The sequence below is a fragment of the Alosa alosa genome, chromosome 3 (genome assembly GCF_017589495.1).
Source record: "Alosa alosa isolate M-15738 ecotype Scorff River chromosome 3, AALO_Geno_1.1, whole genome shotgun sequence".
Taxonomy (NCBI): domain Eukaryota; kingdom Metazoa; phylum Chordata; class Actinopteri; order Clupeiformes; family Clupeidae; genus Alosa; species Alosa alosa.
Window position 1 is genome coordinate 15,666,338 of NC_063191.1, and position 17,403 is coordinate 15,683,740.

At 41.6% G+C, this 17,403-nt stretch overlaps 1 protein-coding gene and 1 long non-coding RNA gene across 2 annotated transcripts; both read right to left on the bottom strand.

The window, feature by feature from the left end:
• Positions 1-41: 41 nt before the first annotated feature.
• Positions 42-10,064, bottom strand: LOC125291615 (transformer-2 protein homolog beta-like). The gene is made up of 9 exons (XM_048238438.1): positions 9,938-10,064; positions 8,004-8,149; positions 2,486-2,645; positions 1,873-2,061; positions 1,454-1,569; positions 801-884; positions 738-758; positions 494-567; positions 42-372 (listed from the first exon to the last, which is right to left on the bottom strand). Exons 1-9 carry the CDS (start codon positions 9,968-9,970, stop codon positions 362-364), a joined length of 834 nt encoding a protein of 277 aa, XP_048094395.1. The 5' UTR covers positions 9,971-10,064; the 3' UTR covers positions 42-361.
• Positions 10,065-11,051: 987 nt separating this feature from the next.
• On the bottom strand, positions 11,052-12,270 carry LOC125291854. The gene is made up of 3 exons (XR_007193076.1): positions 12,187-12,270; positions 11,833-11,877; positions 11,052-11,221 (listed from the first exon to the last, which is right to left on the bottom strand). It is a non-coding gene; the product is annotated as an uncharacterized LOC125291854 (long non-coding RNA).
• Positions 12,271-17,403: the final 5,133 nt, after the last annotated feature.

Below are 17,403 nucleotides of genomic sequence, written 5' to 3' on the forward strand. Positions count from 1 at the left end.
CTACACCCTGAAACCAGAGACAAAAGGACAATAAACTTGGGTAAAACGTGTAAAGACGCAGTTTATTTTGTGAATACAGGCTACATGAAATATATACACATTACAAACGGGAGAGCTGTAGGTTGTGTGCTCTCTACACCTTCACAGAAGCCTTACATTACAAAGGGAAACCAGTTCCATGAGACATCGAGTGCAAAAAAAATCAGCAATTCACTTCTGATGTCACGACCGGAACTACATGCGCATACTCGGATACATAAAACGATAGCATAAAGTTAAAGAATGAAACCTAACACCAAAAGTCACAGACCACCACTGATCCTTTCTGGGTAAAGTAACGATCACCACATTATCCTTTCTTTCAGTAATGACCTGTGGTGGACAGAAGGGGTAAAAATATTAGTCATACTTAAGCCAACTAAAAGATGCTAATTTGTGATGAAAGTATATTGAGATAAAGCACTTAAGTGGTTAATAGTTTCGTTATACTTACGGGGAGAGTAAGAACGCGAGCGAGAGCGGGATCTGTAAGCCCCTCGGCCGTAATAAGGAGATGGGGACTTCCGTCTACTTTAAATTAAAAGGGGAAAAGAAGAACCACAGGATTTAAGCATTGATATAACATACAATTCTATATCTTTGATAAATTATTTTCCAGAGCAATATGGACTGGGATGTTCACACCATGAGATGAGACAAAACATAAGTAAATCAATATTATCATGCTTTCATCTTACCTATAAGATCTGTAGTATTCTCTATAAATTAATTAGCGATCATATCCTCGTTCTCGTTGTTACCCGTTAAATTGCCCCGATGTCATACGGTCATACTCGCGTGAAGATCGCGAAGAACGAGAAGACGACGACATGCTGGGGGCACCACTGCAGGATGGAACAGGGGATTAATTCAATGCTTTTTCCATGCAAAGTCCAGCTATGCATTTATCAAGACATTACAGTACAGATTGACAAAATAGTTAATAGAAATAACACTACCCCCATTTACATGAATAAGTTTAATCTGATTAGAAACGGAATAATGGCTCAATCGGAACATAAATGCCTCATGTAAACACCTCAATCAATCGTATTTGCCCGATGCGACTAAATTTCCAATCGGATCGAGAGGTGCACTCCGTTCTGATTATCTGATGAATTGAAAAATTCACCCATGTAAACAAGAACTCTGAGTATATTTCTTCTTTCTGCGCAGGTGTCCCAAACATAATGCACAGTGGCGTAAACACATGGGGCCAATAGGACTTGGAGCTTCTAAATAATTAAATGCTTGTTCCATGTAAATGCAGTTTAAACAGCAATCGGTTTATTTAGCGTTCATGTAAACAGTTTGGTTGAAATCTTTGATTAGATTCATTTTTAATCTGATTGAGGAAAAAAAATGTGTCCATGTCAATGCGACTAGGGTAACATTATGAACAATCAAAACTCACTATGTGGGCCTTCCCATGTAGATCCCAGGGGTGGGGGTGTGAGGTCTTTTTGTGATTGAGTAGTCAACCCTGATCCTGCGACCATCTAACTCCATTCCATTGGCACGCTCCTTTGCCTGAATAATAACAAGTCAATATTTAGAAAAATAGCACAGCCAGTCAAGGAACTTCTTTGATTTAAAAGAAAAAGCTCTTACTATATGCTGTATCTATTAATATAATAAATACATTTTCAATTCAGTAACTAGCTGCAAGTTCACTCCCACCCCAACAACATCTCACAAGATTGTGATTGACTGATGATAAGTGCATTAGTCCCTACACCACATGTTTGATCACAGAAAGCAGTCACACCAAAGCAAACAAACAAGCCCAAGTTCTATAAATCCACAGTAAAGTCTCATTACCAAAGCGATTACCTCTCTGGAATCCTCATTGTTCTCAAAGTAGACGAAGGCGAATCCCCTGGAGCGGCGCGACTGCTGGTCGTAGACAATGCTGACATCAGCCAGCGGGCCGTACTTGGAGAACACCTCCCGCAGGTCCCTCTCCGTGGTGTACAGACTCAGACCGAACACGCCAAGGCAGTTGTTTGGGTCAGGGTTGGCCTGAGAGACCACAACGTGGGAGACAAAGATGAATGTGAATGAACTGAGCTCTTCATCATCAGAGAAAATCACAAGCTTTTCACAGTGCAACAATTATCCATACAATAACACTAATGCTGTAGACATTCCCTGTGCTTCCTGTACTAGTGAAGGAATACTTGTGTGTATTTCTGTTTTCTCTTCCATGGAGAGAAAAACCATTCCAGCCCATTATCAGGGCTTATTTTCAGGGCAACACTGAGCTACATGTGCATTTGCATTTTCTCTTCAATGGAATTCAACCCATTATCAGGGAATCTTTTCAGTCATACTTCTAACACTGTGCTACAGGTGGATGAGCCATGAGGTGCATTGGTGAACGGGGTGTGTGTGGAGGTCTTACCCGGAGGTGCATTGGTGAATGGGGGTTTTGGGGATCCCTTACCCGGTTCCCGATGTGGCGCCGGCGGTTGGACATGGGCGAGCGGCTGTGACTGCGGCGTCGGCCATACTCGCGGCTCCCCGAGCGTGAGCGGCGGCGGCGAGAGCGAGAGCCAGAACGAGACCTGCTGTAGTACCGGCGGGAGCTCCGGTGAGAACGAGACCTAAGACAAGGCAGAGAAGAGGGATAAACATACTATGACAACCGCAAACTGATGATCTGATACAATCAAAATTCACAACATTCTAACTCACCAAGCTTTCACTTACATTCGAAATTTCTACAAATGTTAAAATTGCCATTTAATGCCACAGCACCATTCCCCATTCGGGTTTTCCCTATTCTCATCTTATAGTGATATCAGGAATTAGGGTTGTTAATGAATAATCGATGATCGATTATTTGTCATTAAGAAATTAGTCGACTGAATTCGAAACTAACATTTTTAAAACAGCACAAATCTCGGGTGGTGGAAAATCAACGCAACAAGATTCGAAGCTTGCTAAATTGCCATAACGGCGCTATGTGTACTCCCGACCTCAGTCCCATCTGAGCGGGTATTTTCAGCTGCCAAAATGACAGTAACCCAATTGTGATTGCGTACACGCCTCACCCCCAAAACATGTAGATATGTTAATTTTTCTAAATAAGAACATATAGACTAACCAACCTGTAACTTTAGGAAATCACAGTTGTTTAATGGTCATGATTTTATTTTGTTAGCCTACAGGGACCTGTACTACGAAGGGAGCTTAACCTACCCAGATGTAACCCAGGGTTACTTTGTTAAACCGGGGTTGACAAAACCTGGTTATCTTAAGTGGTGTTAATCGGTACTACGACGCTGATTGTGAAGTTGATTTGTTGAGCAATTATTATGACAAGTTATGAGGGATTAAAACCCACTCTACGACAAAAATCAAATACGTCGGCAGTGAACAAAGCAAGGCAAGGCTGTTAGCAACGTATTGCAGATCAGGTAGCCTAAATGCATAAAAGTAAAGTTTTATTTCCACATGTTCTTCAAATATGTGTTACAGAGGATTAATAGCTTGAGGAATGTCTGAAATAGTGTTGTCACGATACCAAAATTATGACTTCGATACGATACCTGCCATAAATATCACGATGCTCGATACTGAAACGATACTACGGCGAAATCCTAAGATATCTGGAAAAGAAAGGACTCATACCTCCTCCAAGTGTATTTAGTAATTTGTGTTGAATTCGGTGCACTTTTGTAGTGTGCAGGTCAATTCTGGGTTCTAAACTCCCTACATAATTATTTTTATAGTCAGTAAAATAGTAGGCCTACTTTGTGTGATTAAGTCCTTTATTTTTTGTTATAGTTAATTTACATCGTGTTGTGTTTTGCCAATAAAGTAGCTTTAAATAGCCAAACTAGGCTAGATCAAGGTCAGTGTGGAAATTACTGCATGCAAATCACTCAATGCTATGCAGAGGGGGCTAATCTTTAGGCCATCTGATGTACAGTATACAGTAGGCTTCCCTAGGCCTTCCCGTGTTCATGGGATTTCTTTGACTGTTGCAAAGGGAAAAATGTGAGGATAGTCTTCTTTGCGCCCAGTGTACAAGTGCGACGTTCCAACCACTCAGGTCTTCGTCAGATAGGCCTACACCATTACCTGTTGCAATATGTCTGTGTGCATTCCTACATTAGCCTACGTCTATTTCTTTGATAACATGATTTGCTACCACGTAACAATAACCCGCTATTATTAGTATTAGGACTCAACACTCTTTGATGCTGTGGGCTTTAATTAGCGCATTTCGGGTAGCCTATCCTACATCTGGACAATACTTATTGAATAATTTGCAGTCTACATGCCATGACAAATATTACCAGTAGTACTGACCGAACATGATATAGATTGTTTACAAGTTATGGTAATGTTATTCTGGGGGAACATTGTGCTTTCATCACGTTAGCACCCTATGATTACAGCTCGTTATGTCTCGTCAAAATTCATTGATGAAGGAAGGTTCGCTTTATCCCAGAGAACCATAGCCTACTCGTTTCACTTAGGCTAGACTAAAACAGAAGAGAAGAACTTGCCACTAACCATGTAGTCGTGTTTTCTATAGCATATTCGTTAACCTGTCGTTCTTTAAACAAAAATGTTGGGATATGTCTGCGAGGTGTTTAGCCAAGTTCCATGCGTAGCCTACTGCTTTTAAATGACTTTGAAACATATTTCACAAACGGGCCTCTGTATACCTGATGGCTTGCCTTCACTATTCGTGATGTATCCGAAATAGTTGCAGATTTCACTTCACCTTTTGTTTTATCCACAAGGCCGAGGACTGTCGGCAAAGAACTACTGTATGTTGGCGTTGGCTAAAGCACTCACTCACTCAGAGCTGCCTGCTTGACATGCCCACTTGCCTAGATCGTGCAAGGAGCAGTGAGAGCAGCAGTTCACGCAGACACAGAACTTTAATTTTAATGAAGTATCGATTCTAAAAACGTCGGAAATCGCATCGTTTTTTGCGTGAAGGCATTGTGATACCTTTTTAGTATCGATACACCGTGCAACACTAGTCTGAAATGAGTTGAAATAATTAAATTGCCTATTTTGAGTTCATAGAAATGCCTACAGATGCAACACAATTCAGAAGTGGGCATATAGATTACAGTAATAGGATAATTGAATGTTTAAGTAGCCCCCATTGACTGACTTAGTGTATGCCTAATCCTGTGAACATTTCAGATGCAACACCATTGCCAAATGTACATGGCAGCAGCTGAAAATGAAAACACAAAAACATTATTCAGAATAGTAGGTTTATATAGTTATAACTTGCATTAATATTTCTTAATTATGAAAACATGTAGGCCTAGTATGCTTATAGCCTTCACTTGGCCTCTGTTTTACAGCTAACAAGAAAATGGTGTCTCTGAACACTATTGTAAGGCACCAGAGTGTTTTACAGTAGCAGAGGAGTTGGCCATCGCAAATAATAGTGGAAGGCCGATTATGGAAGGGGTTGAGGGAGGCATTCGGTCGGATTCTGGTGCTGTGGAAATGTGTAGCCTTTATGTGCAGGGTACAGTATTTAATTCAACAAGTTTGTTAAAATGGTGATTTTAATTTATTAGGCCTACTGTAGGCTATGTCCGATTTATTTTAAGCTATTCTTGCTCAGAAGTTCAGCATACCGTAGGCTAGGCTAGGCCTATGTCCGATTTATTTTCGGACATACAGTATTCTTGCTCAGATGTTCAGCATCACCGATTATATGGAAAACATGAATGTCCACGTAAGGGCATTGCTATGACGGGTGACATTAGAGACTTCTGTCTAGATCATCTGACAAAGATAACAAATTCTGACGTTCGGCTGACAATCTTTATCTTCATAGAGAATATATATATATCTATACTGTATATGGCGGTCTCTAAAACCCCTCGCCCTGCGAAGAGAACACCTTGAGATTTGTGCTCCAATGTCATATGGATCATCCAGTTACGCCGACTGTTAGAAATCCCAGTACTTTCCCCCCTGCCAAATTGAGACACGGCCCCTTGCATTCCACCTGCACTAAATTAGGTAATTAACCTCTCTCAGTAGCCTACAGTGGTAGATGGCTCTCAGTTTGCAGTGGCGATACACTCATCCAGCTCGAGTGGGTTGTTGCGTTTGTGAATTTGTAAGTTTACTTTTCCCTTTAATTGTTAGTTAAATGTAGTATTTGTTAAGTATATCAAGTTCCTTGAATGTTATTTTGTGTACTTCGTTTAGAGCTTTAGTGTGCATGCCATATACTCTTGGCATTGTCTTTGTTCTAACCAGGCACATTCAAGCTCATAGGAGCAATGAAGATTTATTTAGTTTATCTAATGTGGTATTCACTTTGCTTAATTATTTCTGTGTTTAGTCATTGCTATTTGCATATTAATGTATTTCCTTTATGATTTTGAAGTTATGATACTGAGATTGCCTTGTTGGTTGTTTGCTTGTAGACACCAACAATAACACTCAAAGAAACCAAAGCTGGAAAATAAATAAGAGTTAACTGGAAAACTGGATTCCCGTGTTTTAATCGACACATCATTCTGGTAGCACCAATCCACACCAGCCAACACTCCTCAATACTTTACACCGACATTGTCTCGAATTGTTAGTGGAGGGGTGGTAGCCTACTTATAAAGGGTGTGGTTAACAGAAACCTCGGGTTAACCAAGAACATAACCTGCTTGGAGCAGGTTTGAGATACAGCCGTAAATTGCCATGGCAGCATACCTCGGTTAAAACCTAGCCACCTTTCGTAATACGGGTTAATCGGGAAGCTTACGCCACACGTGATCAAGTTACTCTCGAAGTTACCCAGATAAGCCAGTAACCCTGCTTCGTAGTACAGGCCCCTGGTGTCCAGCCCATTTTTTCAAGGTAGTGTCTTGTTGCATAGCCAACCACTTGCCAATAAGTAGATTTCTGTGGACTATCCAACACAGTTTAAAAGGTTGAATGAAACATGGCATTAGGCCATGTTTTTGTTTATTTATATATATATATATATATATATATATATATAATCCATTTCCCTTTGCCTGTCCAGCCTATTTGAAAGTAGCCTGCAACAGGCTATGTTCCATTGCGCAGCCTTAAGCCACGCAAGCTACAATTGCCAATAAATAAATTGCTGTGACTATCAAATACAGTTTAAAAAGTTAAATGTATAAGGGCACGCCATGTTTTCATTACTGTTATTAATTTTTCTTTGTTTTCCTACAAGTGTCCTTTTTATTTCTTTTACAAGTGTCCTACCTATTTCTTTTTCTTAATTTCATACCTCTCACTGTTTTCATTGTAGACCATGTGATCAACTTTACCACACAGTATAGAAGTAAACCCCCTAATGGACACAGCTCAAATAAAACATTCCCAATCGTGAAGGCAAGGAAGCATAGAAGACGACTAGATAAATTACTATTAAATTCGCTTAGCATCATTAGCATGCTGCACATATTTGTTTAACAAGTTAGCAATGACTATTCTACTCATCACAGCTACAGCATGCAACACATTTAAAATAACCATGAGCAATTCTAATCTGCCCAACAACAACAAAAACACATCATGGAATTATCCAAAACGTAAGAGTGAACCAACACTGACCTACAGAACCACCATGACGACAGAGTGAACCAACAATCGCTAAATCAGCCTCTGGATTTTCAGTAATCAAATTGAAGCTTAGTCAATCTGGGCTGGTGTATAAAAATGACTGTACCCATGCACTAGACACCTCATAGCTGAAGCAGTGCAAGTACAGGCTAGATAATGGTAAAAACATAACCAAGGTATTGTATCAAGGTATGGTATCAATATGCAGGTAGGTCCCTTTTGAAATCTGGAAGCACAAACTTCATTTCCTTCATGAAGAATCCATTAGCCTTAACCTACCATCATAAATCCAACTAAGTGGTTCAGTGAACACTTTCAAGACAACAGAACAATTCTTAACGTTCATTTCCATTTGAGTTGCGTTAACTCACCTGGACCTCGACCTGGAGCGAGAGCGGGATTTAGAGCGGGAGTGGCGGGAGTCCTCCTTGGAGTGGGCAGGGGAGTGTGCTGGCGAGCGGCTGGCAGACTTGCCAGAGCGCCTGGGGCTAACACTCCTAGACGCTGAGCGGGACTCCTGGATTAACCACACCGACATGAAATTAGCCACAGGAACACATGCACAACCCATGATGGGTAAATCAGCTTTATCATAGTTTTTTGCAACTATTTAGTCAAGTTATATCCGTTGGCATTTGCTGAGTGTGTGTTCTCAAAATAGAATTTAAAAACATTGTTACACTTAACAGGTGTTCCATGAGACTAACACTAGTCAAATAGATGTGTTGTGTGCAGAATTAAAAGCCACGGTGTAATTAATGCTAACGTTTTAATTTTATTTATCAATTTTATGGGACTATAGTTACCCTTAGCATTTGTGTGTAAAACAATTTGCATGCACGCATTGGATAAACATACTAATAATTACTTAGCACTGTGATCATATCCCAGATTACTTCTGATCTTAACTTCATTACTTCAAATACATCTTTTCTTCTTTCTTCAAATTTCTGACTTCAATCCTCTTCCCCAATTTCTCACACTGCCCATAGTCTACACAGGAGCTTCTTTCCACCTCATAACAAGCATGCATTCTGAAAATTCAGCTTCACACACTCGAGCTTCAAATTATTCTGATTAAAAACTTCATATTTGACTTCTTCCACATTTGTCTTCTTCCAACTTTAACCTTAACAAAAAGAAAAGGATAAAGAATGTTTTTACTACAGACATTATTGCAACCATAAGACCCCAAATAAACTACAGACATTCAGCCAATAATGCAAATGCACTGCATTTAACAGAGTTGTTAAGCATTGCTGACGCCTTAGTGAACTAGTATTCCTTAAGCCCATGTATCAGATGTTTTGCTGTTGTCCTATTGCTTCCGTGCATGTAGAGTTGGCCACTGGGGAGCAATGTAAGGTTAAACAAATTGCAACATAAAACGCGATATGTACACAAAAATCAGAAGGAAAAATGTCACACCACAATTGATTTACTGACATGTGTGCGCGACAGGCTGGCCTGTGTTAGCTTTAACGTTACCAGCTCAGCTTACTTAGCCAACTGGAAGGATATAATGTAACGTAGCCTAGATAACGATTAGACTAGCAGGACAGAGAAAAATCCAGTACGAAACGATAGAATGACATCATTTTCTCCCACTTTTAATGTTAACATTAGACTCTTCTTGCACGGGGATACTGCTTATCCAGGACGTTGGGAATTATTCAATTGGCGGTAACGTTAAGCGTCGTCGACTAGGGAGTTTTGTCGTCACGTTCATACAAACTATTAACAAAACAAATGGCCAAAATATCTAAATTTCGGAGTTTTTCTTGCCTCCAAAGTGACATTCGACGTTGTAATACAAATGTGAGTGTATACGACCTAGCAAATCTATGCGAGGCCGACGGGGATGATGGCACGCGAAACGAAGAAACGTTAGCTTCCTTTGGCTAGTCATGGCTAGCCAACAATAGGAGAGCCATATTTCGCGACAAGCGTAAGTATTTTGCTCTGCGACGAACATTTACTTTTTTTGCAATTACTCGGACAAAAACCAATACAATCCGACGCAGTAAATCTCAGGTAACCAACACAACCCATCATTAATTTCCAAACGGCAATATTTCAGCTTCATTTCGACACATAACTCTATGGCCTGTGAACAGTCGTTGATCACAGATTATGTTAACATTACAACCACGCTAATGTTAGCCATTTTAACTAGCATAAATCGTTAGCTTCTCCGTCGCGAATGAATAACGTCAACTGTGTTTTTGACATAGATGTAAGATCGTGGGGGAAATACATTAACGGCGTTATATTACTTTTAAATCAGTTTTTTAAGCACACGTACCCGACCGACGAATTCCTTTTCGTTGTCACTCATTTTGGCAGTTGCTCTTTCGTAAGTCTTCTCAAGTAGCCTCAAGTTGCGCCAAGGTCGCGTGTGCTGCAATCTAGCTTGGGCTTTTCTACTAGGGAGAGCTCGCTCGATCTCTGTGATTCTATTGGTCAGTGAGTATAATGGAGCCAGGCGACTCCTACAGGACCACTTATGAATAGACGGAAAGTTACTAGACCTACTACTGTACAACAGTACTACGCTCATTTTTATAGTCGTGCAAAAATGTATGATTTATATATAAAGAATAACTAAACACTGAAGTTTTCAACCTTATAATAAGCATAACTATGTAGTATACTTTCAATACCACCACTATTGTATTGAAATAACCAAGGTCCACCAAGATTTTCTAATCATAGCTCGATGCGGACACCTGCTGGTCAAACTTGTCACACCATAAGATAGGCAGATTTGCCATTTTTACATTAAAAGTTCATTGTTAAAAGTTCATGTACAAGTGTAGAATTTACAACTACAAGCACAAATCGCCTACAATACCTGGCAATAACCCTGAATAGCTTTTCAACATTTTCAGTATCGATGGGTAGCCTACCATGGGTACCTCAGCCCAAAGCCTTCAGTAGGCCTGGAGGTCAACAGCGGGTAGCAACATATGGGAAAATACAATGCTTTTCCCCCAAACACTAAAATCTTTCATCATAAGAAGAAGGGTCGTTGGTGTGGTTACTTAGAATAAGGGATACCACAACTTTGCCCTTCTTTGCAGACTAGTAAAGATGGGTAAAGTGCAAAGTATCACCAAAGCCAATGTAATAACAAGCCCAAATCTATTTGTTACTTTAATACCACGATTACGATTCTAAGCACAAGCAGCTGTGTGTCAACTAACTCAACGCTCCCACACGTCACACAATAGCGTGTGCGCGAGACCCTTTGCTCATTGAGTGTCTTTGCACATTGCCCATTATTTAAATTAGGGCCCCAATTGTTGAAGAGCAGAGCCGACTTATCGGGTAGTTAGTATGATAGTTATCAACAATCACAAAGAGCAGATATTCAAGGTAACAAGAGCACTCCCTCTCTGTTATCAACTTTACTTTTCATCAGACCACTTTATTTTGCTCCTGGCTCAGCCAAAACATTCAAAGACAAAATCTTCAAAAACATGCACTCCTCATATCATTCCACCCTGCTGTGGCATTGTAAAATCAACATGGTTCTGACAGTGTGTTCCTGTGAGGGTCATCTGTAGGCAGGACGATGTGGACAGCCCTGAAACAATTAAAGAAAAAAAGATCTTTTGAGTTGTTTTTAAATAATCCCACAAGAGGCAAGCTTTTACACACACGCACACACAAACACACCTGCACGTGTGCACGCACACACAAACACACACACACACACATTGAGAAGATATAGAATTATAGGCTAGTTATTACTTGTAGATTGACATATGTTGTCTGGAGGGGGTCCAAGATTGTATACAATGTACTGTAGCAGACATGATGATTATATAACCCCCAACTTTTCACGGAATTCACTGAACGATTTGCTGATCGACCTTTTTTACAAAATCATGAAATGACAAATTCCAACTTCCACTATCCAGTGTCACAAAAATGAACGAGGCCCATGATTAAAACATTTTTGGTGCAAGCAGCTTAAAAAAGCTGAGGGAACACAAGAATGAAATGAGATTTAGGATGCCAGCCATTGTGATCTGCTTTTAGTTTTCTTGATGTTTTATTTACTTTATTTTTATTTTAAATATTCTATAAGACTTTATTTTTGTTCAGTTTTGTTTTAGTTCATACATAGCGCTATTTCATGAAGATTTTGACATCATGCTGATTCTTTGGTCCTGCTATTTGTTCCTCACATACCTTTCTCTGTACCTGTCCATCAACTTCCTTCACAGCTTGCTCGCACTGGACAGTGGAAAGAAAAAAACAACAAAAATTCGTAGGAAAAGATGCAGGAGAGGAATGTCCTGGCTTTCAATGACCCTCTGCAAGAGCACTCACTAACGACCTGAGAGCACAGAAAACTGGGGAGCGCATCATCAGAGGTTTGTCAAACATGGCTTTTCCTACTAGATCATACAAAACTGCTTTGAAGAAAGTATACAGCACAAAGAAACAGCCTCATTCTGGCTTTGTTAAGGTTTTATGTAATGTTCGCAAATACAAAAACAGGGTGCACTAGTTCTTTAAAGCAACACAGTGCAGGTCTTTTACCTTAAAATAATGCCTTCAAACTCATTCTGGTGCGACAGTGGAGAATGATGTCTCTGAGATTGCCAGTGTACGCTTGGGACGCATGATGTTGCACAATGTGATGTTGACTGGGTAGGATAATGACCCTTTTAGTCAGTTTTTGACAAACTGGGTACTGGGTTGCGCCAAGGTCGCGTGTGCTGCAATCTAGCTTGGGCTTTTCTACTAGGGAGAGCTTGCTCGATCTCTGTGATTTTATTGGTCAGTGAGTATAATGGAGCCAGGCGACTCCTACAGGACCACTTATGAATAGACGGAAAGTTACTAGACCTACTACTGTACAACAGTACTACGCTCATTTTTACAGTCGTGCAAAAATGTATGATTTATATATAAAGAATAACTAAACACTGAAGTTTTCAACCTTATAATAAGCATAACTATGTAGTATACTTTCAATACCACCACTATTGTATTGAAATAACCAAGGTCCACCAAGATTTTCTAATCATAGCTCGATGCGGATACCTGCTGGTCAAACTTGTCACACCATAAGATAGGCAGATTTGCCATTTTTACATTAAAAGTTCATTGTTAAAAGTTCCTGTATAAGTGTAGAATTTACAACTACAAGCACAAATCGCCTACAATACCTGGCAATAACCCTGAATAGCTTTTCAACATTTTCAGTATCGATGGGTAGTCTACCATGGGTACTTCGGCCCAAAGCCTTCAGTAGGCCTAGAGGTCAACACCAGGTAGCAACATATGGGAAAATACAATGCTTTTCCCCCAAACACTAAAATCTTTCATCATAAGAAGAAGGGTCGTTGGTGTGGTTACTTAGAATAAGGGATACCACAACTTTGCCCATCTTTGCAGACTAGTAAAGATGGGTAAAGTGCAAAGTATCACCAAAGCCAATTTAATAACAAATCTATTTGTTACTTTAATACCATGAATACGATTCTAAGCACAAGCAGCTGTGTGTCAACTAACTCAACGCTCCCACATGTCACACAATGGCGTGTCTTGGAGACCCTTTGCTCATTGAGTGTCTTTGCACATTGCCCATTGGGTTCAAAGGTTAGGGGGAACATGATATTTGGTGGAGTAAAATCAACATGGGTGACTGTGAATGCACTGGCCGATTGGATCCAACCTGAAACAACCAAAAAAGGAAGGGAATAGGGGTAAAAAAGGTCAACTGTCAAAAATGAAAATAAAATAATAATATGTAAATAACATGATATTTGGTGGAGTGGGTGACTGTGAGTGCACTGGGATTGGGGGGAAGGGAATAGGGGGTAGGGGGTCAACTGTCAAAATAAAATAAAATAATAATATGGGGTGGAGGTTTAGGGATGGGGGGGGGGTGGGGTTTAGGGATGGGGGTTAGGTTAAGGGGTGGGGGTTGGAGGTTAGGTTTAGGGGTGGAGGTTAGGTTTAGGGGTGGGGGTTAGGTTTAGGGGTGGGGGTTAGGTTAAGGGGTGGGGGCTGGGGGGTTAGGTTAAGGGGTGGGGGCTGGGGGTTAGGTTAAGGGGTTGGGGTTGGGGTTTGGGCCAAGCAGCTGGGTGGGGTTAAGACTAGGGACTGGGGCTAGGGTCAAGCAGCTGGGTGGGGTTAAAACTAGGGACTGGGGCTAAAAGGAAAAAGAAAGTGCATAGAAATGGGGCTGGGAGTAAGGGATAGACTAAAACCAGTGTTATAAGTGCTAGAAATCAAGAGTGCTGTAAGTGCTAAAAATCAAAAGTGTAAAATTCATAAGAAACAACCTCTGAAAATAAACACGCTAAATTGTGTCAGGTGAAAAAAAAAAATAAAAAAGGTAAAAGTCCTGGGTTAGTCTAGGGGGGAGTGGAAAAGATGGGGTGAACCGGGGTGGAGAACTTAATAGACTAAAAAAGAGAGGGGGGGTAATAACAAAGTAACAAAGGGATAAATAACAAGTATAACAGTATTTTTTATATATATATAAATAAATAAGACAGGACCTGGGAGAAAAGGGGAAGGAAAGATGTAGCTTTATTGAGAAGCAGAAGGAAACAGAGGAGTGGATTAATTGAGACCAAGGGGGAAGAAAGTGTGAAGTTTATTTATCCAGCTCCGTTCTGCTCGTTGCCTCTGTGCTCGGGTCCAGCCGGGGTTGCTCTCGAGACCACAAATGCCAAGGTGTGCAGTGCTGTGTTGCTGGAAATGTGTGACTATATGGGTGGTGCGTGAGTTCCTAGAAATGGTGTATAGATGCTGTTTGAGTCTGGTTTTGATTGAGTGACCTGTTTCTCCTATATACTGTAAGTGACATTTATTGCATGTGATGACGTAGACAGCATTTGTGGTGTCTAGTGAGAGGGGTGTGTTAGGGGCAGAAAGGTGTGAGTGAAGGTTAGTGATGAAGTGTTGTGGTTTGAAGAAGGAGTCCTGTGGTGATGGCTTGAGTGGGGGCTTCCTAGAGAAACGTGATCTAATGAGGAGGTCTTGAAGGTTTTTGTTTTTACGGAAGGCTGAGATGAGTCTGTGATGTTGGAAGTGAGTGTGGGAGGACTGAAAGTGGGTGAAGTGTTGTTTGAGAGTGTGGTGCAAATGTGTGGTGGGTTGTGAAAAGGTAGTGACTAGTGGAATGAAAGGTGTGGCAGTGGGGTTGGGGTCAGGAGTGGGGTTGGGGGGTCCATTATGGTGGGAGGAGAATTAGTGTCAGAGCCGAAAGTGGGAGCAAGAAGGGTCAGGGTGTCTGTTTTAATTTTCCTGAGAAATCTTTTTTGAGTATCCACGGGGCGGAGGGCTCTAAAGAGAATTTCTATCGCTTCCTGGAGGTCTGTGGGAAAAGTGCAGATATCTGGTGGAAACGAATGATTTGTGATTTAATGATGCCTCGGAAAGTGTGTTTGGGGTGGTAACTGGATTTATGCAAAAGTGCGCATGTATCAGTGGATTTGAAGAAAATTTTAGTACTGAGGGAACTATGTGTTGGAGTGGATGGTGTAAGAAAAAGTGTGGTGTCCAGGAAATTAACTGAGTGAGGGTCAATTGTGGATTTCAGTTTAATTGTAGTGTGGTGTGTGTTGAGTATGTTCATAAAGTCAGTGAATTGGTCTAGTGTGTGAGTCCAGGCGCCGATGATATCATCCAGGAAGCGATAGAAAAAAGAGGGGTTTCAGGGGACATTTGGCTAAGGCTTCTTGCTCCCACTCGCTCATAAAGATGTTGGCATATGCGGGGGCGAATCTCTGGCCCATGGCAGTTCCATGGATTTGTAAAAACAGTTTGTCGTCGAATTCAAAGTCATTATGGGTTAAGCAGATTTCTAAAAGTTGAAGTAAAGTATTGTCTGGGCGTGTGGGATCTGGAAATTGAGTAAACTTGTGCTGTACTGCTTGAAGGCCTGAGATGGTGTCTATGTTTGTATAGAGACTGTCAACATCGATGGTGAACAGGTAAGTATGGTTGGGAACTGCCATGGGCCGGATTTTATGTATGAAATCATATGTGTCTTGTATGTATGTGGGGTGTTTAGTGGAGAGGGGATTAAGAAAATGATCTATGAAAAAAGAAATGTTATAGGTGGTGGAACTACAATCTGAAACTATAGGTCTACCAGGAGGGACTGCGAAGGGAATTGTCCATGAGTCAGGTGGCTTGTGGATTTTGGGCAGAAGATAAAAGGCGCGGGGTCTGGGTTGGTCTGGTCCGATCAGGAAATCAAATTGTTTTTTGGTTATGGAATGATTGGTATATAGTGAGAGGACCAGATTGCGAACTTTTTCTTGTGCTTTGGGTTGAAGGGATTGAGTGATGGGTTTGTAATGGAGTGGGTTGCAAAGTTGGAAAATTGCTCTTTTTTCTGCTGGGGAGATGTTGGGGTGGCTGGAGTCAAAAGGGCGGGAGAGATAGGTGGACAGGGAATGGAGATCTTGCCTAATAAAAAGTGCGTAGTCTCCCATCCACCTGGGAAGAGTCAGGTTCCCAGGTGGAGGGGAGAGTGAAGGGACGGGCTCACGGTGGGGTTTGTGTTTAAAATGATCATGTAATTTCAAGCGTCTATGATAACCATGGATGTCCCTTCGCAGTCCCTCCCCGGTCCTGGCTGGTAGGTGTGGGAATAAAAAGAAAGACCTTTTCTAGAAGTGCAGTTTGTACAGGGGAGAGAATAAGGGACTTGGACAAGTTGAGGATGAGGGAGTCAGTGTGAGGTGAAGTGTGATTCAGGGTGTGTGAGGGTGTGTCCTGATTTAGGGTCTGTGAAACGTTAAATTTAGTTGTGAGCACCAGAAGTGGAGGATTTTGGAAGCTACTTCTGGGGTCCAGTGGATGTGATCAAGTGTGGTGGAAAATTGATCTGCTGGAAGTGGTTGGAGGTGGGGGAGGTGGGTGGTGATGTAGCGGTTAATCTCGGTGAGATTGTACTTGTAGTGTGGGTGAATAGAGGGGGAAAAGTTGATGACCGGGACATAAATGTTGGCGTTGTGGGGGAAGACTTTGGTGGCCAACTTAAACATTTTGTTAAGTTGTTTGTTGGTGGTGGCCTTAGCATTGTGCTCTCTGTTGTTGGTACCCACCGACAGGACTAACAGCTCAACGGCTTCTTGTGGGGACGTTTTCTCAAGTAACCGGTTCATGTGGTTGGCTGTGGCACCTGGGTAACTGTCTATCTGTATGTTGGGATATGGATGAGGGGAATCTGGGCCAGATTGGAATCGCCTATGAATAATATGGGTTTGTTAGGTCTGATGTGCCACTCCTGAAGTCTATTGTTGGACCATTTGTGATAGGTAGGAGAGAAGAGGGGAGAGAGAGAAGTGGGACTGTAGGAGTCGAAGAAGAAGAGGAAGGGGCCTAGGGACAGGGGTTGTGTAGAGTGTGGTGTAGGTGAGGGTTTGTGTAGAGGTAGGGGGGAGGGAGTAGGAGCCCCAGACAGTTCTACACCTGTGGAGGTGGAGGGCTCAGCATTGGGTTTTGTAAGCTGGTTAGCTTTTTTGTTTCCCTTGCTCATCATCACCCTTGATGGTTTGGACTGTCCTGGGTCTACCCCTCCCACTTGGGTGGAACCTGGTGGGAGAGAGACATGGTGTTATATCCTGTGGAACCAAATGTGTTATGAGGTGGTTAGCCTGGGTGGTGTTAGTGGTGGCCGTGTTAGGGCGTTGGGTGATTGTGGGCTGACTGTTATGAGTGTGAGTGACAAGGGCTGTAACCTGTATGGTGGGTCTATTTCTGGGTGGTGTAAGGGTAGGGGAGACC